Below are 16,465 nucleotides of genomic sequence, written 5' to 3'. Positions count from 1 at the left end.
GCTCATGGCAAAGATCAGCAGAGGCTGCACTGGGATTCCAGGGAGATGCCCGGAGAGTCATGGACTGAGACCTCCCTGTGGCCCTGGAAGAACGGAGGCCTCAGAGGGGGGCTTCCAAAAAACAGGGATACTGCCCCACACCGGCTTCCCAGCAAAGGACTCTCAGGACTGGGCTGCCAAATGGGATGGAAGCAAGAGCTGTTTAGGTATTAATATCCGTATTTATGCACACAAACATATATATATTTGTATGTGTATTTATATATGCTTATATAGGGATATATAGATAGGCACACATGTATGTGCATCCATAAGCCAGGCCCGGCACCTGCTGCAAGCAGGAGAAGGGGTGCGGAAGTGAGGGACCCACACACCAGGATGAAGGTGACATTGGGATAGGCTGGGCACCCAGCTTGTCTCCCCATGCAGGACAATGCCATCACGACCACAAGGACAGCCATGGGTAGGGGACTGGGCCCACAGGGTAAGGAGCTCTGCGAGAGATGGGCTGGAGCTGGGAAGGGGACTGGGAATGCCCCAAACTGCCCCAGAAGGAAAAGGGAAAAGATCCCGCTCCATGAAAGGGACCTTACAACCCCCTTTTTCAGAATTAGAAATAAAATATAAAAATTAAATAAAAACTGTGAACCTACGGAGGGATTGGGTTGTGGGGGGGAGTTCAGCAGCGCGTACATTCGATTAAAGTAACGTGGGTGCTATGAATATAAGACGAAAATACACCTAATTCCGTCATCATATAGATATAATATATTTCACTCTCACCACATAAATACAAAACATCCAAATATCCAAAACATTCAGAACAAAAGTTAGTAGCAAGGGCTCAGCGCTCGATTCATCCATTATTTGTTTCTTTTCCCGACTAGTTGCCTAGAAACTTCCGACGTAAATAATTTACAATAAAATTACTATTTTCTTTCTGTCCATCTCCTTCTGCCCACTTCTAGAATTAATTCTCTATTCTACAGCAACCATTCCACTTGTTGTCAATTTTTTTTCTCTTTTTTCTTTTCTTTTTTTTTTTTTTTTTTTTGGTTACAGTTTGGTGGCACGGATTTATACAGTTTGTAAACGTTAAACTTGAAAGAAAGAAAAGAAACTTCAAACCAAAGTCAAGAATATTAATCGCTTGTTTCCAAAGAACTCGCTAAAAGTACAGCATCCCTTTTCCGGCAAATCATTCAAGTACCGAGATTGAACAGGAATATTCGATCCGGAATACTAGAAGGTGAATACATGTTTGTGGAGAAAATAGCAGTAGGAATTACGAAGGCAAAAAAAAAGGAGGAGCTTGTTACATAGATGTATTTTAAAGTACAAAAATAACATTAAAAGATACGCTTTTTATATTTGACGTTCGTTTTAAATGAAGTGTGAGCGATATACGCGAGGGTTGGTTTAGGAGGAAGGAAGCCTGAAGATTGGTTTTGTTTCAGTTTGATGCGCGTTGAAATTTTTTGGGGAAAAAAAAAAAAAAACGAATAGAAGAAAAAAAATTAACAGAAAAAATACTATCGCAACAGATCTGGATGCAAATCGAGTCGCGATTTATCCATCCTTTATCTGCAGATTTGTTTTTGCAGATAAAGACCTCGGGGCTGGCCCGTGAGAATGCGGGGGGGGGGGGGGAATGGGGGGAAAAAATAAAGGAAAATAAAGGGGAAAAAGGGGGCTTTGTGTTATCTCGAAGGGGGAGACAGTTTGATCCAAAATCTCTGCAGCCACTGTTTTCTGTCTCCCCGCTCCGTGCGTGTATTTGCAAGGCAGCCCGCTCCGGCCCTTCCCACGTTCGGGATTCAAGGTGGAAAAGGGAAGCTGCTGGCCATTTACCCGGCCGGTGTTCCGGGCGAGCGGCACGGAGCTTTCCCGGGGACTGCAGTGCAGTGGATGTGCCGGAACGGGGGGCACGGGTGAAGCCCCCAACCCCTTGTGCTTCGGAGTCACTGAGGGGGGAAAAAAACCAAACCCGGGCATCACCTGGCAGCTCCGTCTTCCTCTCTCCGAAATCCCTTTCTCTCGCTTGGCACTGGATACAGCGGGCCCGAAAGAGCCAAACCGCACCCCGTCCGCTCTCCCTCCTCTTCCCTTTCCTACCGGTGGCAAAGCAAACGAACAGACACCCCCCTCCCTCCCCGAAAGGACACACGGACGCCGGGCCGGCTGGGCAGGGGAGCGGCGGGGGCTGCCCCGTTCCCGCAGCTCCCGGTCGCTGCCTCGCCTCTCCCCGCGGGCACCGGGACCCTGCTCCTCTCCGCACCGGCCCGCGGAGGGAACCGCGCCGCGGGGCTTGGAGGCGGCGAGGGAGGGAAGAAGGGATGGATGGAGGGGCCCGCCGCGCCGCCCGCCCCATAAATATCGCCACAAATAGAGATTATAAATATAAATACGGGGAAGTTACTTAGAGTCAGTCCAGTGCTTTTTTCTCAGCGCTTTCTTTATTGTTGGTCCGGGAGTAGGGCTCGAAGGCCGACGAGCTCAGGTAGCGGGCCGACAGTTCCTGCAAGTTGCCCGCCAGCGAGCCGGCCACGGCCAAGGGCGCGGAGGAGAGCCGCCCGGCCACCGAGCCCAGCAGCGCGGGCACCGGCAGCCCGAAGAGCCCGTGCCCGGCGGCGGCCGCCCCGTGCAGCGCTGCCGGCGGAGGGGGCCCGGCAGCGGTGCTGGCGGCCGGTGGATGCGGGGAACCGCCGCCGCCGGGACCCGCCGCCGCGCTGCCGCTGCCCGCAGCCAGGCCGGGCCCGCGTAGCGCCGAGCCCAGCGCTCCGGTAGCGCAGGGAGGCAGGAGGCCCGGCAGCCCCGGCGGGGAGAGCAGCCGGCCTTGCTCAAGCAGCCGCAGGACGCTGCAGGTAGCGGCTGTCTCGGACACCACCGACCGCAGCTCGGAGTCCTTGCCCTGGTCCTTTTTCTGCTTGGTGCGCCGGTTCTGGAACCAGACCTTGACCTGCAGGCCGGGGAGAGAGCGGGGTCAGCGGGGCGGGCTGCGACCGGCGCCCCCCGACCGGTGCCCGGGCCCCGCGGGGCGGAGCGGGAGGGTTGCGGAGGGGGGGGGCTCCAGCCCGCACCTGCTAACGGGAGCGCTTTAGGAACGCACAGAGCGACCCTTTCCCACCCGCCGAGCCCAGGGTTCCCCGTTTTGGGGTTCGCCCAGGGGGAACGGGGCAAACACTCCTTATCGCACTGCATCTGTAGCCTGATCCGTCTCACTTTATCCGATTTCACCGTACGCCAGCCCTTTCCCCAACGGTTTATTCCGAGCCAGCTCAGCCCCAAGAACTCAGGAACTCAGGACCCGCTCTGCGTTCCCACACTGCAGCCTGCCCAGGCCCAGCTGCCTTTCCTGCCTGGGACAACAACTCCATGCTCCCTTTCCAACCTCCTGGCCTGGATATTCTCTCCCCGTTCATTTTAGACAATACTGAACTTCAAACTGAGATCCTGGCAACCTCTCCCGGGAATAATAACAATAATGATAACAACACCCAAACCCCCAAACACCCGTGGTGGTTTCTGTAACCTACGAGCTACTGAACTTGTCATTCCTATCCGGCAAGGGAAAGAAAAAAGGTAATTATCTTGTCAGGAGGGGGTTGTTATTGCACGATGTTTTGAAAAAATATGAAACAGCCTTTCAAAAGTTTGAGCTTTTTTTTAGACGCTTCCCCGCACTCTCGCACAGTTCTAACCCTCCTGACGGCCCACGGCCTCTCTGCTTTGCTGGACGGAGGGGCCGGAACTACAGGCACCCAAAATACGCCCCAAACTTCAGGCCCGTCCCCGCAACTCCCGTACCCAAGGGCAGAGCGCTCGGATCAACCTCCTCTAACCGGCAACCCCCGGGACGGTGCCAGCTTCCCCCCGATATTCCGCTTGCTGCTGGCCGGGAGCGCCTTGGCCGCTCCTCGCCTCTCCGCAGCCGCAGCAGTGCAACTCCGCCCCGGGGGCAGCCCGCACCGGCACCTCGGAGCCGGGAGCACCGAGCCCCGACGGGGCCCGGGTGGGTCCCCGCGGTGGGAGCCGCGCTCCGGCCTGGGGAAGGGTTTGACTTCATAGTCAAGCTCCCTCGGCCCCGCGCAGACCCACGGGGGCCATGTGCGGGGACGCGCAGTGCGGCGGACCCCCCCCCCTTGGCCACAGCCGTTCCCGAGCCGCACACAGCTACAGGTCCCTCACCCACGCACCCCTATCTCCATCCCTTCTCCAGACCCGACACGCGTGGGGCTCCCTCGGCCTGCGCTGTGGCGCGCAAGAGGCGCGCAAACGACGCGCAGGGCCGCAGCGCTGGCCCACACGTGGGGCCTGGCGCAGGGGAGGTGCCCGGGCCGGGATGGGAGCTTCCACGGAGGGACACGGGACAGGGCAGCCGGGGGTCCCCGTCCTTCTGGGACTACCTGAGTCTCGGAGAGATTGAGCTGGCGGGCGAGCTCGGTGCGCTCCCGCCCCACGACGTACTGGCAGCGCTGGAACTCCATCTCCAGGCGGTAGAGCTGCTCGGCCGTGAAGGAGGTGCGGGTCCGCTTGGGACGGTCCAGATCAAGCCCTTTGGGCAGAATAATCTCTCTGATTGAACCTTTGGCATCTGGCAAAGAAAGGCACAGTCACTTTTACAGCCAGGCAACCTTCTTCTCTGATTTCCTCCCCCCATTTTATCATTCCTTTTACTATTTCCGAATGAAAGAGACGTCTCCAACGCCTTCAAGACCAAGCCCCGAGTCGGGATGGAGACTGCGGCACTGCACCTACCCACTGCACCCAAGGAAGGGGATAAAAATCCCCAAACACCCAACAGAGAAGGAAGGAGGGGGCGATGGGGGCCCAAAGCTCTGGAAATAATCCCCTCAGCCCAGTTAAAAATCGTTTTGATTTTGAATATATCACACTGACACTACAACACTGCGGCATCACCCACGTTCTCTCCGGAAAGCTGGGGAAGGATTCTCCAGGCCGGGCTTTGTGCCTGGAGCTCAGGGTTACTCTTTGTTCCCCCTGAGCTCCAGGTTAGGGCTCGCTGGAAGCCACCCCCTACTCCCCTAAAATAGAAAACCTCTCTATTATCAATGTATTTAATTTTGTTAAAGTTTTCCATGGAAAATCAGGCAGGCAGGAGCTTTCTGGGCACAGGCAGCGCTGGCTGAGTGCCCACCCTGGATGTGGGGACACCCCAGCCCACCCCGCATCCCGAGCAAGCAAGCTCCGGGTTTTTGGCAAACAGAAGAAGAAGGAGGGGAGGAAAAAGGTGAAAAAGCTAACCCACGGCACCAACCAGCCCGCAGAAACCTCACTCCTCTGGTAGCCCGGATCGAAAGAAAGCGGGACAAATCTTGTTAACACCACTGTCAAGCCAGAGCCAGATTCATGTTACATTAAAGCCTTCCCAACTTTGCTTTCCGTAATTTTACCTCCTCGGTACGTTTTAAATCAGAGACAATCACATCATTTTAATCTGACCCCCTCTCTGGGTCAATCGGTCGCGCAAGGATTAATTATTGTTTACAAGGCCTTGCTTCGCACTTATTTTGGTCCGATTCTGTTCACTCCCTCCTCCCCAAAATTCTCCTTAATAAACCCGAAATTTCTGCAGGTAAATTTTAAACTATGATTATTATTTTTTCGGAGGGGGGAGGAATAGGATGATTTAATTACTTCAGCCAGGAGAGAAGACGAGGGTTGGGAGAAATTAAACGTATATAATAAATGATAAGGATTAAGAAGCCCTTCGTGGTGCCTCCGTTCGTTTTAAGGGTGATGGCTATTCCAAACCAGCCCTTTCTGCAGGCGACCCTGCTGCCCGCTTCCACACCGGGCGGGAACCGCGGCCCCGCGCCATTGTACGCGGCAGGCGAGATGCGCGGTCGCGGAAGGAGCGCGCCCGGCCCCGGGGCAAAGCCAGCGCCAGAGCCCCGACCCCGGCAGGCTCCCTGCGGGGACGGGCACCCAGGGAGAGGTGCAACGAGGGGAATAAAACCCGTTAAAACCCGACGGGACCGGGCGGAGCGGGGGGGAACCACCGCGGCCGAAGTTCTCCCGCAGCCACGGAGGCGATTCGCCGCAGCACACGGGGCTGGAGCGCGGTGCAGGGCCGCAGGAAGAGCTTCCAAGCCGGGGGGGGACCCAAGGCAAAACGACGAAATAAGAACAGCTCACAGCTCACCCCCACCCGCAGCGAAATCCCTCAAACTCATACCTCTAACTAGGATCCTCCTGCAATAGTCCGGGTCAGCCGAACTAGATTTACTTTTATTACAACCTTCCGTAGCTGCAGAGGCAGAAAAAGTCCCTTGCTGATCCTTCAAAAAAGAAGTAGAAATATTTCCTTCAGCCCCTTTGCTTTCCTTGCCCTCTTTATGTCCGTTCTTCGAGACCCGGTTAGCTTCAGTCTCTGAACTGCATCTAACGTCCATTTTGTCTTGTTTCCCAAACATGTAGTGCAATAAAAACAAAACAGAAAAAAAATACCACCAACAACAAAAAAATAGAAGAGTAGAAGAAGAAGAAGAAGGCGAAGTCTATGTTGGATATTGCACGGCTTAGGGTCAGATCGGTGGGGATCTGTAAAAGCACCTTGAATAAGGAAGATCGGGTTTTATCCCACTGGAAAAGCAGCGGCTTCCTCAGTCCCAGCGTCCTAATGTGACTGTCCAGCTTCCCAGAGCGCCCAGTGATCAGGTACTCAACAGTACAACTCTAAAATGATTTAATGTCTGCCTTATTACAGAGACATGTAGTTGTTAGACACACAGAGGGACGCGCACTCGCTGTTTCAATTGATTACGGGTAATTTTGCAGCCTCCACATTTAGGTTACCTCATGAATACACTAAATTGTTTGGATAATATATCAGATCGTAATGGATGGTTTGTGTGCTTGTCCCCAATCAAGTAGAGTTTAGCCAGTGAATAAACTGAAATGATTGGTCTTGCTTTCAGGAAACACACAATCAAAAGACTGAGACTTCCAGAAAAAAAAAAAAAAAAAAGGGAGAAAAAAAAAAAAAAGGGAGAAAAAAAAAAAAGGGGGGGGGGGGGAGGGAAAAAAAAAAAACTTTTGACAAGATTCACCCTGAATTGTTAGCACCATTAGCAGCCATTATTAACTTTCTTCAGTATGCCTTTGACCTCCCGATTATAGAGTGGCTTTCTCCAAAGCACGCCAAATAAATCTGAATAAAGCTGCTGGGAAGGGCTGGAAAAATGCAGTTGCAGGGGGGTGGAAAAAGCAAAAACCCACCAACAAAACCACAGCCAAAAAAAAACAGAAAAAAGAAAAGAGCCCCCTGAATTCTAAACAAACAAACAGATCCCCAGCACGCACACGCATCAAAAGTTGGTCCTTCCAGCAGATCTCTCCAATGAAGCAGGTTATCTTGGCCAGCAGAAATCCTCGTTAACACATCTCCCCACAGACAGCCATCTTAAACTCCTACCTCTCCTTACTTCAGTCCCGATACTTGCTTTTTGTGCTTCTCCCTCTGTGTGTGTGTGTGTGTATGTGTGCGTGCATGTGTGTGTGCTAATTCTGCACCTTCGCAAACACTGAACCTATTCGCAGAGCCTGCTCATTGGGGAAAAAAAAAAAAAAAAAAAAAAAAAGGAAGAAAAAAAAAGAGCCAGCTTTGTGCTCAGTGGATCCAGGAGGGGGGAGAAAGGGAGAGGGGGAGAAAGAGGGAAAGAGGGAGGGAAGGAAAGGGAAGGAGGGAGGGAGAGAGAGAGATAGCCCGTGAAAAATCTCAACTGCGTTATCCACCAAAGGAGAAAAAAAAGTTTTACTCTAGCTATTTCATTGTCTCTGCTACAATATCTTTGAGAACCGCAACAGCCAGTAATCCAATAAGACCGTTGATTAGGCTACAATGATTCAATTCAAGCAAATGGCCTTGTGCAAAGAGCATGCTCCAGTCCTTCTTGTCACCTTGCAGGGCAGAAGCCCTCTTCATGCTGCTCTCCTTATTCATTCCTTTATGGGAAATGTAGAGCAAAAGGAGTGAAAGATGGCAATTATCTAATTGGACTATTAACAAACAATTCTCTGAGTGTGGCTGTCTGGCAGTGGTTCTTGGGTGAGGTGAAAGGCCACATGTTGCACTGGCCCCATTCACAAAGAGTTTAGGGGCCTGAGAGGGAGAGAAAGAATTTTCCCTGAGAATTTTTCACACAAACACCGGAGTATCCATCAGGAGCGCTCCTCTCCACCCTGCCCTCCGCCTGCCTGGGAATGCTACCCACCTGGAGCAGGCTGGGGGAGCTCCCTGGTTTACTGCGGGGGAGAGCAGCGGGTAAAGGCAGAACAGGGTGCCCTTCCCTTGGCCAGAGATGCTCAGCCCCAAGGGCCTCATCCTGCTCCCGCTGGAGGAATAACAGACCTCGTCCCGCAGGACCTAGTCTTTGTGCATGGTGTTGTAATGGAGTGAAGGATCCAGTGTTAGGGTTTCATCATAATAAGTAGGATATTTAGGGGAGGAAAGGAAAGAAGGGGAGAAGAGAGAAGAGAAAGGAAGGGAGAATGAAAGAAGGAAAGGAAAGGAAAGGAAAGGAAAGGAAAGGAGAGGAGAGGAGAGGAGAGGAGAGGAGAGGAGAGGAGAGGAGAGGAGAGGAGAGGAGAGGAGAGGAGAGGAGAGGAGAGGAGAGGAGAGGAGAGGAGAGGAAAAAGGAAAGGAAAGGAAAGGAAAGGAAAGGAAAGGAAAGGAAAGGAAAGGAAAGGAAAGGAAAGGAAAGGAAAGGAAAGGAAAGGAAAGGAAAGGAAAGGAAAGGAAAGGAAAGGAAAGGAAAGGAAAGGAAAGGAAAAATAAATGAAAAAAGAAAATAAGAAAAGAATATAGAAAACAAAATGAAAAAGAAAAGAAAGAAAGGAAAAGAAAAGAAAAGGAAAAAGAAAAAAGAAAGAAAAGAAAAGAAAAAAGAAAATAAAAGAAAAAGAAGAGAAAAGAAAAGAAAAGAAAAGAAAAGAAAAGAAAAGAAAAGAAAAGAAAAGAAAAGAAAAGAAAAGAAAAGAAAAGAAAAGAAAAGAAAAGAAAAGAAGAGGAAGTTCTTAGATGCATTTCAATGAGTTGTCTTTAGTGGACATCTTAAAACTTGGTAATTTTTCCACAAATCACAGCCTGATTTATTTTTATTACCACTGTCTGAAAAGTCAGATTGAGATCAAAGAGGTGCTCTAAGATTTTCATCAAGCCCTATAATTTCCGTGATATTCATACATGCAACTGGAAGTAAAATGTCATTATTGTGGACCAGGCTTTATTTTTCCTTACACCCAACGCATCTCAGCAATCTCTGGTGGCCTGTTGTTATTAGTTACTACTTGTATGGCAGTCATACCCAGGGGCCCCAAATAAATCACAGCCCCATTGTGCAAGGCTTCATGCAGATACAGAGAGAGGATGGAAGGAGTTCATTTCCTCCATGGATTCACAATGCTGTGCAAAGGCCTGTTGTGTGAAGGGATGCTTGTGAAAATGTACATTTAAGAGAGATTTGGTTCTTTCAGGAGAGGTGCAACAAGTGGACAGCAATTAGTGGGAATGTTTTTCATGTAGCTGAGGCATAGGATTGTGTTTAGCAGGTAAGCTTTGTGGTGTGATATACATAAATGTATACACGTATGTGTATGCATAGGCAAGGTAGTATCAACAATCCTGGCTGGATGTTTGTTTAATGCTAAATGAAACAAAGTTCTTTTTCAAACATTTTTTACGTAACAGATATGTTTTTTTTAGACAAATAAGCATAACAATTCCCATAAGAGGTCTACTGTGAAATACAGAGAGCGATTATAATTGTATTTGCATAGGTGTGTGGGAGTATGTATGACATTGGCCCTCATGTTTTTCATTTCGCTAATGTCTAGGCATAGGCCATAATAATAAACATGGAGCTATTGAACTCAATTACACTGTTTGAAGCTGAGTATCTGGAGATTAAATATTGTATTTGTGTGATAATCAGGCTTTTTTAACATTTATTTTCTTTTACTTACCACAAGGACCTGATCCAAAGCTCACTAAAGGCCAGAGGAATTTTGTTCTACATGTGTAATATCTTAATGCATTGCAACTCCCTTTTGTCTATAGAAGTCAGTGCAATAAAAAGGCTTTCCCCTATTAAATCTGTTAAATTTGCTTTCACACATTACAAACACAGTACTGTTGAAGATCTGGAAATTCAAATGATGAGTCTAATCCTGCAGCAAACTTGTAGTGAGCAGACAGGTCTACCCACACACAGGTCTACACGGAGCTCGCTTACTTTAATTGAGGTCCGCTCATCTGCAACAAATAGCAAAGTCCAGAACTGCACTGTAAATTCAGCATTTTTCCATTGTGAAGTCAACATTGCTCTAGCTTTTTCTTTTTCTCATTAGCCTAATCGTCTTTCAAGTATTCTCATTTATCTTTTTTTCTCAATAGACTTAAAATTAAACATTCTGGAATATTACATTCTTGCAGGACATATGTCCACTTCTCACTGTAACAACTCCAGGTCTCTCCATAGCTGCAGCACACTTACATCTACACTCATGTGCCACTGGATAAGCAGATGAAGGGTTACCTGTTTTCCCATAAAATAGTGCTTTAAAATGACTCAGCAGATAGCAGAGGTGCTCCCAGGATGTACTTTGCTATGTGGACTACCTTGTTGCTTTTCAAATACAGAGTATACAGCTTTATTAGTTCACATTGGCATGTAGAAGACTGAAGAAATTGTTTCTCATTGACTGTCATTATTTATATTATTTTTATCTCTATTCAATGGCTAGGAAAGATACCCATTATTGCTACCACTTGCTAAACTCTTCTTTGTCAAAGAAATAATTTCTGTCCTAAATTCTCTTTAAGGCTTGCAATGCCAAGCTGGTTATCACAGTCTGAATATGGTGCTGAATTGCTACTGAGCTTCAGTGCTTGTGCTTATAGAACCACAGAATCATAGAAGTCTTGAAGTTAAAAGAACCATCAAAAGGATTCTGTGTTTAATACATTTAATTTACTATTTGATATGTATTCCTATCCAAATAATATTCCTTATGAGTACAAGCTTTCGTCCACTTGAAGAGCTGGCTCCTGCCCTCCTTTGCTATCTCTGGTTTGCAGAGTCATCCTAACAGACTTCGGCTGTGGTTACAGGCCTCAGCTGAAGAGGAAACAGAGCCAGCCCAGCACTCACAGACAGGTAGGTTAATGGAAATATCTAACAACCTGCTCTGCTCTCTGTGGCAGGCACTCATTGCCCCAGCTGGGGCAGATGCAAGAAGAGGAGGGAAAGCTCTCCCAGCACCCTCCCAGCCCTGAGATAGAAAGGCATGACTCAGAGATATTCTCAATCAAAAGACTTATCTCTGTGTTTAATAGCCCTAAGTAGATTTTTGTTCCATTAATTTATCTAATTATTTTGATTCAGACTATTTGTTGTTGAATTTACAGAGGCATTCAGCAAGCATACTTGTTTAGCAGAGGGTGTATGAACTGGTACCTTGGGGCTGAGCATCTTCCTGGTTATTTCAAACTAACAGAGGATATGGTAGTTGCTCATAAGGATACATTACATGCAGAAATGTCAAGGAGTGGTTACGAAGAGGTCCTACCATGCATCCTTGATCACTGTTAAAGGCAAATGAAGGAGAAACAGAAAACCTCATTACTATGTGCACAGATGTTCTGGGACAGGAAGTTTCTGTCCAGTGTGACACTCTGCGAGCAAAGATGATGTTCTTCATCACCTCACCAGTAGGTTTTTCTTTCATACGGGTATCAGTGCTGTGCTAACCACCAGGAGCTCTGAGCACCTTCTTGAAACAATGTGCACAGCATAATTAACAACCCTGTTGCTCTTGCAGATATTCACTGCTAGGAAGGAAATTGCTATACAATTTAAGATGAACTCGGGAAATTTCAGCTTATACATACTACTGTGTAATGAGGGGACATTTAAACAGCATATGCTAAGCCCTTATTTGAAGATGGCAATTTGTTCTAGTGGAAATTGGTTCTGTCTCCTGCAAGTGAGCCTAGAAAATAGTCCTCTTTCCACATAGGTGAGCAGTATCCTTGAATACCAGGATCATGTCTTTACCTGGAAGCTTTACACTGTCTTTGAAGGAAAGGATCGAGGTCTGTGACTCAGTTCAGCTTTCTCTGTGATGTGGAAGATAAGGCTGTCATGTCTGTGGCAGCCTGTATGGCTAGAAACATTGCTAATTCCACTTCTCCAAGGACTGATAGCCAGGTACATTTGTGTTGTTCAGTGGCATGTGTGCCCCTGCAGCACAATATAAAACACATCACATGGGTTGTTTCATGGTAAATTAAATGTCACAGGCTCACAAGAACTCTAACAGGTAAGGCAAAACCAATTTTTCTCTGTCTTAGAGTGGGCAACACCATCCTGCATTGGTATGAAATAGGGAGGTAGCTCTGATTCCAAATAGGCTTCATCAGCTTTTATGCAGGTATTGTGTCCTTCGTGCCAGTTCCTATATATTCCTCTTTGAGCAAGCATTCTGCAAGAGAACTATTTAAAATAAATTAACATATCCAGACATCTATTTAAAATAAAGTATCAGATTGAGACAATAAATGTTATTGCTTGTAGCTGTTACATTCCCATGCTTTGCTACACGCCCAGTTAGTAGCCTGATGCAGAATACACAACTTGCTGCTTCTTAATTTTCCTGCATACTTTGCCAGTAATTGCAGTATTGTCTCGACCAGATACTAAACTGAGCGTATTGGCAGGACTCAGCAGTGCTGTTCTGCAGGCCAGTAATAATGAGCATGGGTATCACACGTGTATCATGATTAATGACGTTGTGGTCATTATGAGCTGCCCCTTACAGTTATCAATCTGGACAGTGGATTAATACAAAGCTTCATTGCCTGTATCATGCCCATGGCATATGCGAGCAATCTGAACAATGGTGAGACGTGATTCTTTTCATAAGAGAAAACTGTGAATTAAGAGGAAATACTGTTTGCTCTCGGACAGCCTTTGGTTTCAGCCTCAGCTGTGTCACTGCCTCCCTCTGTTACCACCAGCACCTGAACACTCCAACTCCCTCTGCCTTCATTTCACCCTCTCCTGACAAGGGTACTAGCTTTACCAGCTTTGCTTGAGCACTCTTGAGTATTTACCACCTCAAAAGCTATTAGCCCACGAACCTGTACTATCCGTGCTAAAGCTCTTGCAATCCTATTCATTCCCATAGTCAGTACAAGCAAGCTTGAAGGTTTAAACAGCACAAGAGAAGTTTGCATTTAGTTTGTATTTAGGTTAGTAGATGTGATCCGCACTCTTTTCAGTACTTGGAGTTTTAACACTGAAGACCTATGCATCAGAAGGAAAAAAAGTCAGATTTGGGGTTAAAAAATTAAGTTCTTTCATTTTGAGAGGTTAAGTCAGATCAGATTGAATGCAAAGCATGTCTCAAATACTCATAATTATGGTCTCAAGGAGCCAGAGGAAGGCTGTACAGGACAGTCTTGCTGAGCTGAGTCTGTTCCTTAGGTTCCATCCAGTAATTAGAATGATGTGAGAGATCAGACAATGTCCCTTCACTCTGGAGTGAGATAAATGCTACCATCATCCCAAGGCTGGGATAGTGGTATTCCAGATGGACATCTGAAGAGACAACACAATATGCTCCCTAACGCTTCGTCAGAGAAAATGATGGAAAAGGTAGGCAAAACATCAGTGCAGTTTGGTTTGTTAAAACCTGTTGAAGATTGCGGGTAGGTTTAGGGTGACTTCACTTTGTGGGGAATACTTTATCTGATGGATTTAAACACACTGGGAGGCTGAGCATCACAACGGCAGACAACTCTGAACATGGCTAAATGTGAGGTAATGCAAATAACCAGCGATTAGCTGTATAGCTCAAATAATCCGAAAAGCTCCGAATTTCCAGGAATCTCTGAGGAAAAAGAACCTGCACCAGGAGTCATCGCTGTCTGATTTACTTTTAGCAGCAGCTTAAAAAAATTCAAAAGGCTGTTTGGATTTATTGAATAGAGATAGAGCAGAATGCCAAAACTCCATCATGATAGCACAGGATTATGCCATAAATCCACATTAACTCAGTGTTCATTCTTTTTATCCTCTTCTCTCATGAGATATATATCAGAGTTCGAAAAATGTGTAAGAAATGAGAATAAAAACCATTGCAGAGCTGCTAGGATTAATACATGAGAGATGGCAAAGCCTGGAATTCTTTTGTTGGGAAGGAGAAGATGAACGTGGAGCTGAACATGGAAGTCAAACTCTTAAGCACATACCATTGGGCTTTCTTCCTATTTTATCACATAAGAACAAACATCAGGTTAAATTAAAAAGCAGCAAATTGAGAATGAAAAGTAAATGCCCAGGCACATGTCTCATCACCTATGGGAGTTGCTGTTACAGGAGGTTACGGAGGCAAATACTTTTGCTTGAATTTAAAGGGAATTGGACATTGTTTGGATTACCTTATTACAAGAGGTTGAAAACAGTCACCAGTGTGATTGAATCTTACACCCAGGGCTGGATGCTGATCTCTTAAAAGAGTGATGCAGAAGAAGAAACACATCAGTTTGGGGGTTAGCTTGTTCTTCCTTCCAATGTTAGGAATAGGATATTCTCTAATATAGCTGAAAGAGTGATGGCATTGGGTAGGGAAAAATCAGACTAGTACATTTTGATGGCAGCTAATGTTAATACTTACTGATAGTAACTTCTGCTTCTGGTAAGAAAAAAGTGTGATCAGTGGAAAAGGCAACCATTTGGTGTAGCCACATCATAGAGTAGGTGTAAAAACATTTAGTGAAACCATTTTGTCTTACGTGTCCCTTCTGTGGGAAAGCGTATTTTAACTCAGGCTTCAGAATTAGTAGGAAAGGCAAAAGACAAAGGATTATTGGATCCAAAATACGCTTCTACCAAGCAAATGGATACTTCACCACTAGTGTTGTGCAAGGTTGGGACTTCAGAGGTAGAAAGGTACAAGACATGTCTAATACACTGTGGGACAGAGAAAACAAGCCATCTTCTGCTGATACATTACTCAAAATAGGGAGGACAACAGAAAGTGATGTTCTGTAAAGACAAGTCTGTTGAAGTCTGGAGCACTGGCAAATACTCTGGGACTGTGCTTTGTGTTCCTGCAGAGCAAGGACAAGAAGAAGAAGGGCAAAAAGAAGAGATCTTTTGTACTGGAGGACTCCAGCAGATTCTTTTGACAAAGGGATCTACAAAGTTTGGAAATCAATCTGTCAATAGCACTCTTTTTATCATACCCCCTCAGTTCCTGTACCAAGACACGAAGGGGGTATCAGATATCAGTTAGGGGATATCAGATACCAAGTGGTTTATGCCTTGTTATTGTTTTGCTTATTCATTTAAATAACAGAGATGCAAATCTCAAACAGAAGTATGTTTCTAAAGACTGGGATGTTCCTGTTTGCTTAAAAGTGTTAGGATGTTTCTTCCACCAAATAACACAATAAAGGTATTATATGTATATATATTTGTATATATTGAAAGTGCAAATACATATAAATAACACACACATAATGTGTATAAGGAGTTATAATATCTGGAATTCCCATATCTCTTTGTGTCCTGATGGATTAGATGCTGTCCAGAAAGACTGAGATACTTTAAAATATTTACGACCTGAACAAGACTAACTGGATAAGAGAAGAAATAGGGTTTATTCTATTTTTATAGATGGAAGAAAACGTTAGTGTTTATCTTTCATTATTTTATAGATGGAAAAGAAGAAGCACAGAGAGTGCAGTTTTCCCAGAGGGGCTGAATGAGATCCTCAGGGCAGTGCTCTACCTCTAAGACCATTCACCAGGAAAAGGAAAAAATATTCAGGAAACAGAGGGGTTATTGAGCAAGGAAGCTGGATAACTGCCAAGCCCCCATTGTTGAGTTCTAAGGTGCAGAAATGATGCTACCCACTCCCTGCCTTTTAATATGGCACGTACAACACCCATGTGATGTCTAGCTGTGAAGGGCAAATGTTTGGCATGTTTTCAAAGGGCATGTCTTGAAACGCTTACTCAGATCCACATGTACCAGGTAAGAGAAGAAGAGGTCCAGCTGTAGCAACCTTTCCCAGCCTAGGACGATGCACAGCTCTAAGGACAGATTATAACCCTTCGATGGAGACGCAGTGCTCCTGATGTTATTAAAATTGCTGTTGATCTAGACTCCAGCCAGATTAGGGTCAACTCCAATGACTTAGTTAGCAACCTCCTGCCTGATTAGCATGAAGCTGTTCATACAATTTTTTGTCTTAGTTCTGTCTTTTTGTCTGCTACACCTTCATTTCCTCCTAATGAAGAGCAGAATTGGACCTTTTGGTGTCTGCCTCCTTTTATCATGGGAACTAATTCACCATCATGTTGGCAGCGTTCCTACTGCTGTCAATGGGAATTCTGTACTTTGAATGAAGGCGAATGAGGCCATAACTGTTT

The 16,465-nt window shown here is 46.5% G+C and overlaps 1 protein-coding gene across 2 annotated transcripts; it reads right to left on the bottom strand.

The window, feature by feature from the left end:
* Positions 1-1,665: 1,665 nt before the first annotated feature.
* VAX1 (ventral anterior homeobox 1) lies at positions 1,666-7,755 on the bottom strand. 2 transcript variants are annotated; one of them, XM_062635345.1, is made up of 4 exons: positions 7,327-7,755; positions 6,200-6,302; positions 4,407-4,594; positions 1,666-2,959 (listed from the first exon to the last, which is right to left on the bottom strand). In XM_062635345.1, exons 1-4 carry the CDS (start codon positions 7,330-7,332, stop codon positions 2,426-2,428), a joined length of 831 nt encoding a protein of 276 aa, XP_062491329.1. In that variant the 5' UTR covers positions 7,333-7,755; the 3' UTR covers positions 1,666-2,425. The 2 variants fall into 2 exon arrangements, with proteins under 2 accessions (XP_062491329.1, XP_062491328.1); XM_062635344.1 differs by having other exon boundaries at positions 6,200-7,755.
* Between the last annotated feature and the right edge of the window lie 8,710 nt (positions 7,756-16,465).

Source organism: Pezoporus occidentalis, unplaced genomic scaffold, assembly GCF_034315485.1.
Source record: "Pezoporus occidentalis ecotype Australia unplaced genomic scaffold, CSIRO_AGI_Poc_V1 ctg45, whole genome shotgun sequence".
Classification (NCBI taxonomy): Eukaryota; Metazoa; Chordata; class Aves; order Psittaciformes; family Psittacidae; genus Pezoporus; species Pezoporus occidentalis.
Note: the sequence above shows the minus strand (reverse complement) of the source record. Positions and strands in the feature narration are given on the sequence as shown.